Below are 15702 nucleotides of genomic sequence, written 5' to 3'. Positions count from 1 at the left end.
TGCTGTTTACTTTTTAAAAAGCAGTTTTATTGAGATATAATTGGCAAACAATAAACTGTATATGTTTGAAGTCTACAATTTGATAAATATATGCATATACCCATGAAACTACCACCACAATCGAGCTAAATATACCCATAATCCCTAAAAGTTTCTTCCTGTCCCTCTCTCTGTACCCCTCCCCCTTACCTCTAGGCAACCACTGATTTGTTTTCTATTACTATAGCTGAGTTTGCTTTTTATGGAATATTATAAATATAATTACACAGTATGTATTGTTTTGTTTTATTTTATATAGAGCGCAAGTAGGGAAGAGGGGCAGAGGGAGAGAGAGAGAGAAGAGCAAGAGAATCTTAAGCAGGCTCCACACTGAGCATGGAGCCCCATGTGGAGCTTGATCCCACTACCCTGGGATCATGAGCTGAGCCGAAACCAAGAGTTGGACGTGGGGTGCCTGGGTGGTTCAGATGGTTAAGTGTCTGACTTAGGCTCAGGTCATGATCTCGTGGTTTGTGGGTTCCAGCCCCACATCGGGCTCTGTGCTGAGAGCTCAGAGCCTGGATCCTGCTTCGGATTCCGTGTCTCCCTCTCTCTCTGCCCCTCCCCTGCTCACACTCTGTGTGTGTGTGTCTCTCTCTCTCTCAAAAATAAACATTAAAAAAAAAAAGAGTTGGATGCTTAACTGACTGAGCTACCCAGGCATCCCTACATAGTGTGTAATTTTGTTTATCTTCTTTTATTCAGCATAATTATTTTGAGTTTCATTCATGTTGGTGCATTTAGAAATGGTTCATTCCTTTACATTTCTGACTGGCGTGCCATAAAAGAAAAGATCAACTAGGCAAAGATTTCTTAAGATTTATGGCTTTGGATGTTGTATCTAGGATATCTTTGCCTAATCTGAGGTCACAAAGATTTTCTCCTATATTTTCTTCTAGAAGTTTTATAATACCTGGTTTTATAGTAAGGTCTATGATCCATTTTGAGTTAATTTTTGTATATGGTATGAGGTACAGATTAAAGATCTTTTTTTTTTTAAGTGTAGATATAGGTGTTCCAGCATCATTTGTTGAAAAGACTATCCTTTCTCCACTGAATTGCCTTTGCACTTTTTTTTGAAAATCTGTTGACCGTATATATGTCAGCCTACTTTGGGAGTCTTCATTCTCATTCATCGATCTATTTCTTTATCTTTATGGCATCTTTTAAAAATAGCAGCAACAGTTAACATGAACCTTCTTTGCAACATCCCCATAAAAGGAAGTGTGTGGGTACCACCTAATTTAAGTTCTGTAACCATCTCCAAAGTATTGCTACCTTGTTTTTCAGATGAGAAAGCAGAGGCTCAGAGAGGGGAAGTCATTTGTGACCACCCAGTTATTAAGTGGAAGAATTATGAATTGAGACAGATCTGATTCCAAAACCTGTACTATTAATCACTAGTGGTAAACAGAATAGAGCCGCCCCCCTGCCCCACCCCCTAAAGATGTCCATGTCCTAATCCCTGAAACGTGTGAATATGTTACCTTATATGACAAAAGGGACTTCCAGATGTGATTAAGTTAAGGAACTTGAGATGAGGAGACCACTGGGCCCCTGAGAGGGACCCAAGGTAACCACAAGGGTCCTTATAAGAAGAAGGCAGGGGGACCAAAGTCAAGGAAGGAGATGTGACAAAGAGGCAGAGGTCAAAGAGATAGAAAGATTAGGAAATGCTATCCTGCTGGTTTTGAAAGTAGTGGAAAGTGGCAACAGTCGATGAATGCAGGGGGCTTTTAGCTGAAAAAGGCAAGGAAGTGGATCCTCCCCTCAAAGCCTCCAGAAGGAACCAATCCTGTTAATACGTTTCCTTTAACCCAGTGACAGTAATGTCAGACTCCTGGTTTCCAAAACTGTAAGATAATAAGCCATTTAAATATTCAGTGTTTTAAGTCAATACATTTGTGGTAGTTTATTATAGCAGCTATAGACAACTACTTCACCACTGATACTCTAACCTGTATTAAAAAGCATGACTTATAATTTGGGGTAAATTATTTAACTTCTGGGAATCATAGCATCTCTGTCTCTGTAATGGCCATAAACAATGCCTACTTCACAGAGATAAACGGATGAGAGGGGTGTGCCTGGCACAGAGCTGTTGTTCTGTAAATGTTAGCTCCATGTAAAAACTACATTTATTCTCCAGGAACCTCTAGACATTGCCCTGTAGACCCTTGGACAACAGTTTTTTAGTCTGTCTGTTGATCCTTGGTTCTTAGAAGGAAAGGGAATCCTAATTCCCTGAGGCATGAGCCACAAGCGCTGAGTGACAGTTGACAATGTCAGGACCCCACAGCAAGGAATTCAGAGGGATCCTTATGTTTCCCTGAGGAAGATCTGGGGGAAGAAGAGAGATGTTCTAGTATAAGGTAAATCAAAACCTATCCTCAGGTCTCACTGCTGTGTACTGAGGTGTTTTTTTTTTTTCCTCCTTAAATAAATCCATTTTTTCTCCTTAAATAATCTATTTTTTAGTCCATTTACTTTCTGCTGAAACCCTGTCATACCCCATTCTCATGTTTGTGGACTTTCTTACCAGTTAATTCATGTAGTCAAGAAATATTTACTGGGCAACTACTATGTGAAAAGCACGGTGTTGGTAGTAGGGTTGGACTATCTAGAGGAAGAGACAGAAATTAGGCAGATATACTCAGAAATACTTAAGTACAGATTGTGACAAGTGCTATTTAGGAGAAAACAGGGTGAAAGTAGAACTTAGAATGAAGAGAATGGGAGTGGTGGTGGTCTATTTAGATGAGAAGAATAGAGAAAGCCACTTATTTATTCAACAAATCAGCAAATATTTGTCGAATGGTTATTATGTGTCAAGATCTGCTGAGCAAGAGCGTTTCTGTTCTCCTGGAGTACTTGTGTTCGTGTGTGTGTGTGTGTGTGTGTGTGTGTGTGTGTGTGTGTGTGTGTGTGAGAGAGAGAGAGAGAGAGAGAGAGAGAGAGAGAGAGAGAGAGAGAGAGAGTATACCCCAGGGCCAGCCAAGTGTGTGTGAGAATAGGTTATAAATGCATAAACAAATAAATACAGCCCATCTTCATTATTCACAGATTTTATATTTGCAGATTCACTTGCTAAAACTTATTTGTAACCCCAACATCAACAGTCGCAGTGCTTTTTGCCATCATTAGCGGCCATGCTTATAGTGGCAAAAACTTTGAGTTGCCTTATGTGCACGGTCCCAGCCGAGGTCAAACACGGTGATGCTCTGCCATCTTGTGTCAGCTGTCAAACAGTAAACAGATGTCCTTCCCGCTGTCTATTTAGTGCCACATTCTTCCTATTTTTGTGCCTTTTTAATTGGCAATTTTTGCCAGTTAAAATATCTCCCAAGCATAGTGGTAAAGTGCTGTTCAGCATTCCTAAATGCAAGAAGGCTGGGATATGCCTTGTGGAGAAAATACGTATATTAGATAAGCATTGCTCAGGCACGGGCTATAGTGCTGTTGGCTGTGAGTCCCATGTTAACGAATCAACAATATACATTTAATAAGGTGTCTTTAAACAGAAACACACATAAAACAAGGTTATGTATTGATTGGCTAATGAAAATGTTGTGACCAGAGGCTGACAGGAACCTCTCTGTATTTACCCTAGGAGCACTAGCTCAGTATTTGCTAATTCAGTATTCACAGCAACTGTGCAGAACTTCCAAGAAAAACAAGACTCAGCTGTACTTTAATTTCAGCCTTAGAATAAGTGCTAAGAAGGCAATAACATGGTGCTAAGTGAAGGAGAGGACAAGAAAGGCCTCTGGCAGGAGTGGGATTGGAGTCTAGATCTGAATGATGAAAAGGAGAGAGTTGCATAAAGATCTGGCAAAAGATCTATCCAGGTATCAGGAGCAGCAAGAACAAAGGGCCTGAGGCAGGAATAATTTTTGGTATGCTCTGTGCTAAGCAAGGCTGGTGGGCTGTAGGCAGGCAGGTGTGGTGGTTGGGAGTGGGGAGAGGATGGAGTAATGGTCAGAGAGGAAGGTGGAGCCAGGACCACTATAATGATAGAGTAAAGCCATGGGAGAGTTTAAGCAGGAAAGAGACCTGGCCACGTGGTGTGCAGAATGGATTGAAGGAGGCTGAGTGGAGGCAGTAATAGCAGTTAGGGGCTAGGGAAACAATTGGAGTGAGAGATGTGGGGGTCTGGACTAAGGTTGCAGAGGTGGAGATAATTTGAAGTGGATGGGATATACTTTAGAGGCGGAATTGACAGAAGGAGAATGTTTAGATGGGAAAGTGTTAAGGGGGAGAAAGGCGTCAAAGATGACTTCCAAGTGTCTGGGTGGTACATTCATTAATTCAGTAAGTCATTTATTGGGCAGTGTGCCCTGTTCCAGTGCCATTTACTGTCAGCTGACATCCTCTCACCATCTCCCCACCTCCACCCCTCTACCAACCTGGCTCAAGTCTCCACCATCTCTTTCCTAGATTGCTGCAAAAGCTTCCTGACTGCCCTCTGCTTCTGTCCCTGACGTTCTCAGCTGAGTAGCCAGGGTGACACTTTAAAAACAAGTCAGATTAGGGGCACCTGGTTGGTTCAGTCGGTTAAGCGGCTCAGGTCATGATCTCACAGTTTGTGAGTTCGAGCCCCACATCAGTCTCTGTGCTGACAGCTCAGAGCCTGGAGCCTGCTGCAGATTCTGTGTGTGTCTCTTTCTCTGCTCCTCCCCAGCTTGCACTCTGTCTCTCAGAAAGAAGTAAACATTAAAAAACTTTTTTAAATAAATTAAAAAAAAAAAAACAACAAGTCAGATCCCACCACTCCTCTGCTTAAATACCGCCAATAGCTCCTACCCTACTTGACCAAAAGAACCCTCAGAACAGCCTTCAAGGCTTTTAGATCTTCCTTCTCCCTAACCCTCACTGTTTCCTCTCTGTTTCTAAACATGAAGTGCATCACCCAAGTCAAAACTAAGAGGAAAGTTTCAACAGCAACAACCAATACAAAAGGTCCTACTGGAATAAGATTATTTAGCCTCTGAAAGAAGGGACGGCATTAATTTGGTTGGCTAAGTTCTAGTTTATTTGCTTAAAAACCAGCCTCTTTACTTGAAATAGTGGAATCTTACCATGAAGTGCAGATAAATATTGCCCATGAGCCAGAGTCTTAAAAAATATTATTCTAATAAAAGCAATAGCTTGCAGACTCACAACACTTTAGAGTCTCTTTAGTAACCACACCATATTCGATTTGTAAGGGACTGCTAGGCTCAAGTCTATTTCTGTTTGAAATTCTCTCTTCCACTCTTACTGTTTATTCTTTCTGTAACATTTTTCATTTTAGATTCTAAATTACATAATATAATTTTAGCCCATGTGTATCTTCAACACGTCGATTTGTATTTTTGTTTGCTTATTGCATTTTAAAATATCATAAAACTAGGAGCATAAATTCTAAATTATACTTCCACTTACCCATGCTCTCCATAGTAACAGGTTCCACTTCTTCTCTGTCTAGAATATAATGAAATGATGTCAAATTTACATTTTTGACACAGAAGCGTCTTAATTTATCACAATCTTTTACCAAGCCTCAAAGCACAAAACATAAACACAAGTACACAATGAAGTTTTAAACTATTTTATAAATGCTTAAATAGAATTTGAATAATTATCTTTTTTCACAGAATTATGTCTTCATGAAATGCTATGGCATATAATGGATGTTGCAATGAAATGAATTAAAAGAATAAATGTCTATACTCTAAATTCCATATGTGTTTGACTTTATGGCAGCGAACATATTTCCTTATTTGATACAGAAAACCACAATCATTTTGGCTGCTAAGATATATACATATTCTAAATCCATAAAAAAATCCCATTAATGAAAAAACAATCCTACCAGGTAATATCTGTTTGGTTTTGCTCCGTTTTGTGTTTTTGTGGCCACCAGCACTCTTTTGCTTTTGAGATTTTGGAGCCATGGTTCTGACTTAGGCTGTATAAAGAGATAATGTCATTAGTAAATTCTGTTTTACAGTTTCAAATAGTCAGCATTACCATTTAGTAAAACATGAGAAGAATATGTTTTCTAAGCTTTACCTTTAGCTAAATCAACGTGTATCTTCATAGGATGGGTGTTCTGTGACCAAAGGTTTATCGCAACAGCAATCTTACTGGTAAGGTCTTGCCATTCCAAGGGAGCCATTCAGCTGAAGCAAATGGAAGTGACCTGCCAGCCATTCAAGGCTTCAGGGCCCGCCTCTCGCTGCTGTTCCCATTCCAGGGAGTTAGTGTCTGCTGCCCTCTGCCCAGCTCCCCACCAGGTGCCTCAGCAACGAAGGCAGGCTCAAAGTCCACGGGCCCACAACATACATACATGTTCATAATTTTTAAAATTTGTATCATTTAAGCAGTACTTTTATCCTAGCATGTGGACCTCTACCCACTGTGTCCTTCTTTGTGCTGTCAGAGAGTGCCTCCAAAGGTTCTCTGTGGAACTGATCATCAGTTTTGGCTGAGGTCATTTGCTATCACATCAAATCCTTGTCATCTCAATGGTCACCCCTGTCTCATCTTGTTAGATGGTTAGGAGTACAATTTCAGGAGCCTAAGCAGCAAGGTTGAAAAATAGACTTTGCCTTTTAGCAGCTATGTGATCCTTGGCAAACTAAATACCATCTGAGTCTCAGTTTATTCATGTTTGTTTGTTTTTTTCAAGTTTATTTATTTTGAGAGAGTACGTGCGCATGCGAGCTTGGTCAGGGGAGGGGCAGAGAGACAGGGAAGGAGAAAGAATCCCAAGCAGGCTCCTCCTGGTCAGCGCAGAGCCTGATGGAGGACTCAAACCCATGAACTGCGAGATCATGACCTTAGCTGAGATCAAGAGTCAGACGCTTAAGCAACTGAGCCAACCAGGCATCCCTTAGTTTATTCAGGTTTAATGGGGATGATGACAATAAAACCTACCTCATAAGGCAATTGTGAACATATAATGAAATAAAATTGCATTGACCTTGATTCAGTCATGTCAATCAGACTGGCTTGCCTTGTTTTATAAACAAACACAGACTGAAAATTATTTCATAAACCCCAGTCAGAATATCCTGAGTTTCATTTTCTTGCTAGCTCCTTGATTACTAAATCTGGTCCAAAGTGTGGGTTTGTGTTTGTGATATACATTTTTTCACTTCAGACCCTTCACATGTATTTTTTCAAAAGGTAATAGTGATAGCTCACGTTTGTTGAGTGCTTACTATGTGCCAGACACAGTTCTAAGTACTTCACGTGTATTACTTATTTAATTTGAATCACCCTTTTAGGTAAGCATTTTATGAAAACTGTTCTCTTCATCCTCATTTTATAAGATGACAACAGAGGCCGGGAAACTTGCCTGAAGGGATACACAGAGCGTGAGCAGTAGAGTCAGGGTGAGAGCACCCCCAGTGTGGTCCCAATGCCCCCAATTTTCATCTTTGCACAAGACTATCCCTTGGGTTTCAGTGGTAACTGTTTGCTGTGTTTCATCACAAATGAAATTCTTTAAAATCATTGCCTTTACCTAGAAAGGTGTGATGTTATGATTTAATCAGCATTTTATGATTCTGACAACTTGGGAATTCCTACTTTTTAAACCCAATGAATGGTTCTGATCCAGCTTTTTTGACTGTCAGGTATCCTCAATCCCACTTCTCAGCCTCACTATAATTTCAAATCTTGGACCTAGTACTTTATTCAGAAAATTCTTTATCGGTGTACCCCTCTCCATATTTTATTCCAGCAGCATTTGACTTAGAATACTCAAGAACGCCTGGGTGGCTCAGTTGGTTAAGCATCTGATTGTTGATTTCTGCTCAGGTCATGCTCTCACAGTTTTGTGAGTTCGAGCCCTGTATTTGGGCTTTGCACTGTCGGGGATTCTCTCTCTCAACCCCTCTCTCTGCCTGCCCCCCATCCCCCACCCCCGGGCTCAAGGTCTCTCACTTTCTCTGTCTCTCTCAAAACTAAATAAGTAAACTTTAAAAGTAAGATACTCAAAACTCTCCAGATACCAGCTGGACTCACCCTAAGCACATAGACAACACACATACCATTACCACCACCACCACTATTCATTCCACAAATATTTATCGAGCAATTTAGATGCACCAGATGCTGTCCTAGGTGTTAGGAATACAGCAGTAGACAAAATAGGCAAAACCCTTTCTCTGATAGAGCTTACATTCTAGACCATTTTTTTTTTCAACGTTTATTTATTTTTGGGACAGAGAGAGACAGAGCATGAACGGGGGAGGGGCAGAGAGAGAGGGAGACACAGAATCGGAAACAGGCTCCAGGCTCTGAGCCATCAGCCCAGAGCCTGACGCGGGGCTCGAACTCACGGACCGCGAGATCGTGACCTGGCTGAAGTCGGATGCTTAACCGACTGCGCCACCCAGGCGCCCCAGATAGAGCTTACATTCTAGAGGAAAGAGAGCAAACAAACGAGCAAAATCATCAGTATTTTAGACGGTCATAACTGTTACAGAGAGAAGTCAAGTAGTAAGGGGAGAGGAATTGTAGGAGTAGGGAAGTTGCAATTTTATATTGGACTATCAGGGAAGACATCACTGAAGTGACATGGGAGCGAAGTCCTAAGAAAAGGGGGGGCGGGGTGAGCCAGAAATGCAGATATCTGGGGACAAAGGGTGTTTCCAGGCAGAGGAAATAGTAAGTGCAAATGTTCCAGGGCAGGAATATGCTTGGCACATTTAGAAAACAGCAGGAAGGCCATAATGGCTGGAACGGAGTGAGTAAGGGAAGACCAGGAGATGAAGCTGGTGAGAGAGGTGATGAGGTAGGTACACAGTAGTCAGCTTTGCGATGGCCATAAGTCTCAGTAACAAGCAGCCACAAATTTCTTCTTTGGCTCTGTGTTGTGGCTGTGGGTCAGCTGCTGCTTCAAGTCTTATTCTGGGACTCGGGCTGGAGGAGCGGCCCCTGTGTGACAGCCTCTACTTTCACGGCAGAGTAGAAGGCAAGAGAGCTCCCCGAGCTGTGTAATGCCTCCCGAATCTTCCCCGTGGCACTGGCACACTGTCCTCTCTGCTTATATTCCACTGGTCCAAGCAAGTCACACAGCTAATCCCGATAATGGGGAGGAATGCACACATGATCCTTGTGCAGGGGAGGGAGGTAAGAATTGGCGCCAAAATAGTTGTGGACAAGTATGTAACATGCCACAAGGGGTCTGGGTCATGTGTAAGGACTTTGCTTTTACTCTGAATGGGGGGGGGGGGCCGGGGAGCTATTGGATGGTTTTGAGCTGAGTTTCTTTACCTGATCTGGGTCACATTTTAACAGCCCTGTGGCTGCTGTGTTGTGAGGACTGCAGCGAAGAAAGAGTTGAAGCAGGGAATCCAATTAAGGAACAGTCAGCAATCCAGGGGAGAAGTGATGGCAGCTTAGATCAGGGAGGTGAGTGTGGAATGCAAAGTGGTTGGGCTCCGCACATATTTTGTAAGTAGAGCCAATGGGATTTGCTGACGACTTGGATATAGAGTCTAAGAGAATAAACAGGACCAAGGATGCCTGCTACAAGTTTGACCCAAAGGATTGAAAGCATGGGACTGCTGTTTATTGAGATGGGGATCCCAGGGTAGGAGTAGATTTGAAAGGGAAAGTCAAAAACTCAATTTAAGGCATGTGAAGTTAGTCTGTAGACTGCGAACTCCATAACTGGCACAGCGGACATTCTAAAAAAATGCTGGACTAATGATTCCTTGGTGTCCCCTTTCCTTCTGCCATCTTAGCATATGGATTTCCAGTCTGGACAAAAGGCTTTTGCCTGAGATCTGTGGAATCACCTGTATGCATGCTGTTTTAGTTTTCTATTGCTGCTCTAACAAATTATCAGAAACTTAGTGTCTTAACACAAAACTCATTACCTAACAGTTCTGTAGCTCAGAAGTCTGACATGGCTCTCACTGGGCTAAAATCAAGGTGTCACAAGACTGTGTTCCATTCATTCTAGCATCTTATGGGAGAATCTGTTTCCTTGCCTTTTCTGACTCAAGAGGCCATTGGTATTTCTTGGCTTGTGGGCCCTCTTCCTCCATCTTCAAAGCCAGCAACGGTGGGTTAGATCTCTCTCACATAGCATACTCTGACCTTTTCTTCTCCCACTTCCACTTATTTATTTTTTTAGTGTTTATTTATTTTTGAGAGACAGAGACAGAGCATGAGTGGGGGAGGGGCAGAGAGAGAGGGAGACACAGAATCTGAAGCAGGCCCCAAGCTCTGAGCTGTCAGCACAGAGCCCAACTCAGGGCTCGAACTCACAAACCATGAGATCATGACCTGAGCTGAAGTCAGACGTTTAACTGACTGAGTCACCCAGGTGCCCCTCCCACTTCCACTTTTTTAAAAAAAAGTTTATTTATATATTTTGAGGGAGAGAGAGAGAGACACAGAGAGAGCGAGCAGGGGAAGGGCAAAGAAAAAGGGAGAGAGAGAATCCCAAACAGGCTCCGTGCTATCAATGTGGAGCCCAATGCTATGCTCGAACTCATGAACAGTGAGATAATGACTTGAGCTGAAACCAAGAGTCAGATGCTTAACCTACTGAGCCACCCAGGTGCCCCCCCACTTCTACTTTTTTAAGGACCCTTGTGATTACACTGTGCCCATCGAGTTAATATAAGATACTTTATTTTGTGGTCAGCTAATTAGCAGTTTTAATTTCATCTGCAACTTTAATTCCTGTTTGCTATGTATGTTAAAATATTCACTGTTTCCAGGGATTAGGAGATGCCGCGTTGGCATTAAGCTTGAATATATAGGTATCAATCTAACACAATCATCCCAAGAAATAGTCTAAGTAATCACATGTGCCCACTTTTTTCAAAGGCTGCTGTTAAACGAACTGTGGGTAATCTGGTTCAGTTTCCAATATGCAGGGGAAAACAAAGTCAATTTCCCAGCAGTACATTAGGTAACAAAACTGGGTTAAACAGTAAATGTGTGTGCTTCCTTACCAGAATAGCTCATTTACTATTTTCACAAATATTAACTCCTGTGTCTAACATATTGTCTAGTGACCAACGAAAAAGGAAGACCAGGTTGTTCTATAGGCTTTTAGGTCCTAATTATTCTTAATTAAAAGCACAGTATCTAAGCTGCATCATAGATGGAAAAATTCATTAGCTGAGGCCAGCCTGTTGAATATAGTCTAAACTGAAAAGAAAATTATTTACTTTGGGAGTAGCTACTTTACATTGTATTTGCGTCTCAGGCAAAATTTCATAGTTTATTTTAGTCACTTTAAATAATAGAAACCCTACCAATATTGTGTCAAGAAAACAAATCCGTTTTAACTGAAGATCTCTAGATGAAATGTATGAAGTACTCTACGTCACTTCAAAAGAGACACTTATTTATTCGACGTTAATTTCTTATGCAGATTTTCTTTTAAAAAACAAATCCCAAATAAAAGACGTCACTTTTAAGGACGCGCGACAGGACGGCGGCTCGCCGCCAGGGGGAGCCGGGACAGCCGTTGCGGGGCGCGCTCTGGAGCTGCAGCGGCCCAGGGTGTCCCGTCTGGGTGTCCCGTTGGTGCCCACACGGGGAAGAGGCGGTGGCGGTTCGCGGTGGCCACGGAGCGCGTTTGAGCCGGGACCGGGCCGAGGTTCTCCGCCCACGGAAATGAGCCGCCAGGCTGCACCAGCATTCCCTGCTGGAACCTCCAAGTGTGCAGCGTCCCAGAGGGTGCCTGCCCTGACTGGCACAACTGCACCCAAGAATGACCGGGCGGGTCTTTTTGAGTGTCCTGTCTGCTGTGGCTACGCGCTACCACCCATTCTTCACTGTCAGAGTGGCCATCTCGTTTGTAGCAACTGTTGCCCAAAAGCTCACATGTTGTCCAACCTGCCGGGGCCGTTGGGATCCCCTCGCAACTTGGCCCTGGAGGAAGTGGCCAGTTCCCGTGCTTTCCCGCCGTAAATATGCCTCTCCTGGAGGAGCGATACCTCTGCCACACACACAGAAAGCAGACCATGAAGAGCTCCGTGAGTTTAGGCCTTGTTTGTGTCCGTGCCCTGGTGCTTCCTGCAAATGGCAAGGCTCTTTGGATGCTGTCAAGCCCCTATGTGATGCATCGGCAAAGTCCATTACAGCCCTACAGGGAAAGAATATAGTTTTCCTTGCTACACTGGTGCTGTTGACGGGATGATGATGCAGTCCTGTTTTGGCTTTCACTTCATGTTAGTACTGGAGAAAAAGGAAAAGTCCGACGGCCACCAGCGGTTCTTTGCACTTGTATAGCTGATAGGAACACGCAAGTATGCTGAAATTTTTGCTTATCGACTTGAGCTAAACGGTCCTAGGCGGCGATTGACTTGGGAAGCGGCCCGGCGATCTATTCCTGAGGGAATTGCAACAGCCATTATGAATAGCGACTGCCTAGTCTTTTGACACCAGCATTGCACAGCTTTCTGCAGAAAATGGCAACTTCGACATCAATGTAACTATTTCCATGTGTTGAAGTGGCAACCAAACATGTTCTGGCCAGTGTTTAAAACCACTGCATTCAGTTTCACAGAGAATAAGGCACCCGTCTGCCTGCCAACCTGAAACTTTTGATAGGTGGAAGCTAGACACGTGAAGGTAAATAAAAAGGCTGTTAAATACAGGAAACAGTTGCATGTAATAACACTAATTAAAAATAAGTCTACAGTAAACCACTGAAAAAGTATGTGTGTGTGTGTGTGTGTATATACATATATATACATATATATACATATATACACACACACACACACACACACACATACATACACACTCAAGATGGGTGCCTTTGGATTAAGAAAGGAAGCACTGTAAAATAATTCTGAATTTGTGTTATAGATTGAGTGTACTGTTGTACCGGGTTTTTGTTTTGTGTGTGGGCACCTGAGCTTGTGTGTGTTTCTTTATCTGACAAGCCCTGTTGAGTGCTCTTGGACCACTGCTTTTCCCTTTGTGAGTCAACACATAGTGCTGCTGTATGTGTATATATTTTGTGTGTGTATTTGCTAATTTTTATTCTAGTTTTTCATTATATTTGATTTCTGTAATTCAGGTTTTTCTCACCTTTTTTGTATCTTTTTAAAGTTAGTGTCTTTGATATGCATAATTGCTTATGGTAAAGTTTCTACATATGTGTTCAGTATGCATTTTCTTTTCCCCCATTAATCAGTTCATTAGAAATATTTATTTAATTTTTTTAATTTTTTTAATGTTTACTTATTTTTTGAGACAGAGAGAGACAGAGCATGAACAGGGGAGGGCCAGAGAGAGAGGGAGACACAGAATCTGAAACAGGGTCCAGGCTTTGAGTGGTCAGCACAGAGCCCGACGCGGGGCTCGAACTCATGGACTGTGAGACCATGACCTGAGCTGAAGTTGAACGCCTAACCGACCGAGCCACCCAGGCGCCCCTCATTAGAAATATTTTAAATTCAACTCTTTTTTGAAGATACAAATTCCAGAAAGGAAAGGTAACATCAGAATAATTATCAGAAGGTATTTAAAGCAGTTATAAGATGGTCTCTGTCTCTTCTCTCTCTCTTTCTTTGTCTCCAGTCGAGTCATATCTTTGAACTTATTCCTTGAAAGGTTAGGGTATACTGATTTTTTTTTTCATACTGGAAAAAAAATTGGGCTTTTTTTCCCTTCCAAATATCTTGGGCAAATCACATGCTTAAAATTTTTTCCTGTATTTATTGGTTTTGCAAAAGAAGGCATTATCTTACACAGTATTTGTAATCAAAAGCAAATCATTTGTTTAAAAAGAGGCAGTTTGCAAAAAATGTGGTCTTTTCTAGTTCTCACTAAAAGAATATCTGGCAAATTAAAAAAAGATGTTACTTTATTTTTTTAATGTTTATTTATTTTTGAGAGTGAGAGAGACAGCAGGAGCGGGGGAGAGGCAGAGAGAGAGGGAAACACAGAATCTGAAGCAGGCTCCAGGCTCTGAGCTGTCAGCACAGAGCCCAACTTAGGGCTTGAACTCGTAAACCATGAGATCATGACCTGAGCTGAAGCCAGCGTTTAACCAACTGAGCCACGCAGGCGCCACCCCCCCCCCCAAAAAAGATGTTACTTTAAAATTACAGCAGGTCTTACTAAGAACTTTTTCATAAAATTGCATATTTCATGGAGTGAATATGCTGTATTATATTTTCCAGCTTTTCACATTAAATTGACTACTAAAAGGTCATAAGAATTTTTCAATACAGATATTACTTTGTTAAGGTGACTCTGAAATGCTCACCACATTTAATTCTTGTTGAGAGATGCAGAAGAGATCCTTCATCTATTCCTAAAATAAAAGATTCACCTACTCCAGTAGCCTGTATCACATTTGGTTTCAAAGCCACTATAGCTGACAGAATTTCAAAACAGAACTTGTAAACTATAATACTTATAAATATTTAATCGTTCCATTTAAATATTTTTGATATTAAAACTGCTTATATGCTTTGTAAATTAATCCACCCATTCCAGAATATCATTTTGCTTCTTTTCCTTCTTTTTTTTTTTTTTTTTAAGATTTCACTTTTAAGTAATCTCCACACCCAACATGGGGATCGAACTCACAACCCCAAGATCAAGAGTCGCATGCTCTAGAGACTGAGGCAGCCAGCCAAGTGCCCCAAGGACACATTTCCTACCTTCCAGGTTAACAGCAAAGGCATTAGGGAGTGGCAAGCAAGTACTGGGTAAGTCCCCTGGGTAATAGCTGAAAACCTGTGATGGTGCTTTACTGACTCGGAGGAGCCTTGCATTTGGAGCGGTCTAGGACATGGTTCCAACTAACTTTCAAGACTTGTTCATGACTGTATCTTTTTATGATGCTTCTATTCAGGAAGATAACTACTGCAGATGAAGAGATAAGTGGCAAATTACAAATGATATAACGCAGCGATTTGAACAGTTATTAAGCTTCCTTTCTTCTTTCTGTTCTGCTGAGACACATACACCTGTTTACACGTTCTCTTTTGTCACCTGTATGTATGTGTGGCTTGCTCCCAGCTGTGAGATCTTTAATTCTGAGAAGACCTGTAGCACTGGCACCTTCTCACACCTTAGAAAGTATTACTTCCCCAGGTGTACTTCAATTAGCAATTAGCTGACCTTATCATCTGGGTGGTCATCGTCCTCTTTTCTCTTCCCAAACTATTTGTAAGCTCATCATATGCCTCCCCTTGCCCCCCTTTTTAAAGGGATTTAGAATGAGATCCAAGACTAACATCTTGGGAGGCTGGTAAATGTCTCCAAGAACTGCTGCTTCTTGGTCAGTCTCCACCAAGACCCTGACTTACCTTTAAGGTTCTCCTAGGCTCATCACCATCTTCTGACAAGTTCACAACTTCCACCCTCCAGACATAACTGTTCCTACAGTGTTTCCCATTGGTCTACTACTCTTGTTCTGTCCTTCCAGCTTACTTCTACCTCTTTCCAAGTCTGGATATTTACTTATTTAAGTAGACGCTCTCCCATCACTTCTGCCTTTAAAATTTCTCCTGAATTCCATGCCTTCCTTGCCACGGCCTCCTCTGGTTCAGGCCTTCCACGTGTCCTCTCATACCAGTAGTTCCTAACTACTTTGTGCCATCAACCCCTTTGGCAGCTTGGGGATGCCTATGCTTCAAACAAAAACATGAGATTACAAGGGAGACAGTTATCAAA

At 42.0% G+C, this 15702-nt stretch overlaps 1 protein-coding gene and 1 pseudogene across 1 annotated transcript in view; one reads left to right on the top strand and one right to left on the bottom strand.

Annotated features, from left to right (window-relative positions):
* DNAI3 (dynein axonemal intermediate chain 3) overlaps positions 1-5975 on the bottom strand; it is a 78046-nt gene extending 72071 nt beyond the window's left edge. Inside the window, exons 1-2 of the mRNA XM_032594141.1 lie at positions 5894-5975; positions 5464-5502 (exon numbers count right to left, since the gene is read on the bottom strand). Of these exons, the coding sequence (XP_032450032.1) occupies positions 5464-5502; positions 5894-5975 (121 nt within the window). The remainder of the gene's footprint in view (positions 1-5463; positions 5503-5893) is intronic.
* A 5627-nt stretch (positions 5976-11602) lies between these two features.
* On the top strand, positions 11603-12666 carry LOC115521839 (annotated as a pseudogene).
* Positions 12667-15702: the final 3036 nt, after the last annotated feature.

The sequence above is a fragment of the Lynx canadensis genome, chromosome C1 (assembly GCF_007474595.2).
Source record: "Lynx canadensis isolate LIC74 chromosome C1, mLynCan4.pri.v2, whole genome shotgun sequence".
Classification (NCBI taxonomy): domain Eukaryota; kingdom Metazoa; phylum Chordata; class Mammalia; order Carnivora; family Felidae; genus Lynx; species Lynx canadensis.
This window is presented reverse-complemented; position numbering and strand designations above follow the sequence as displayed.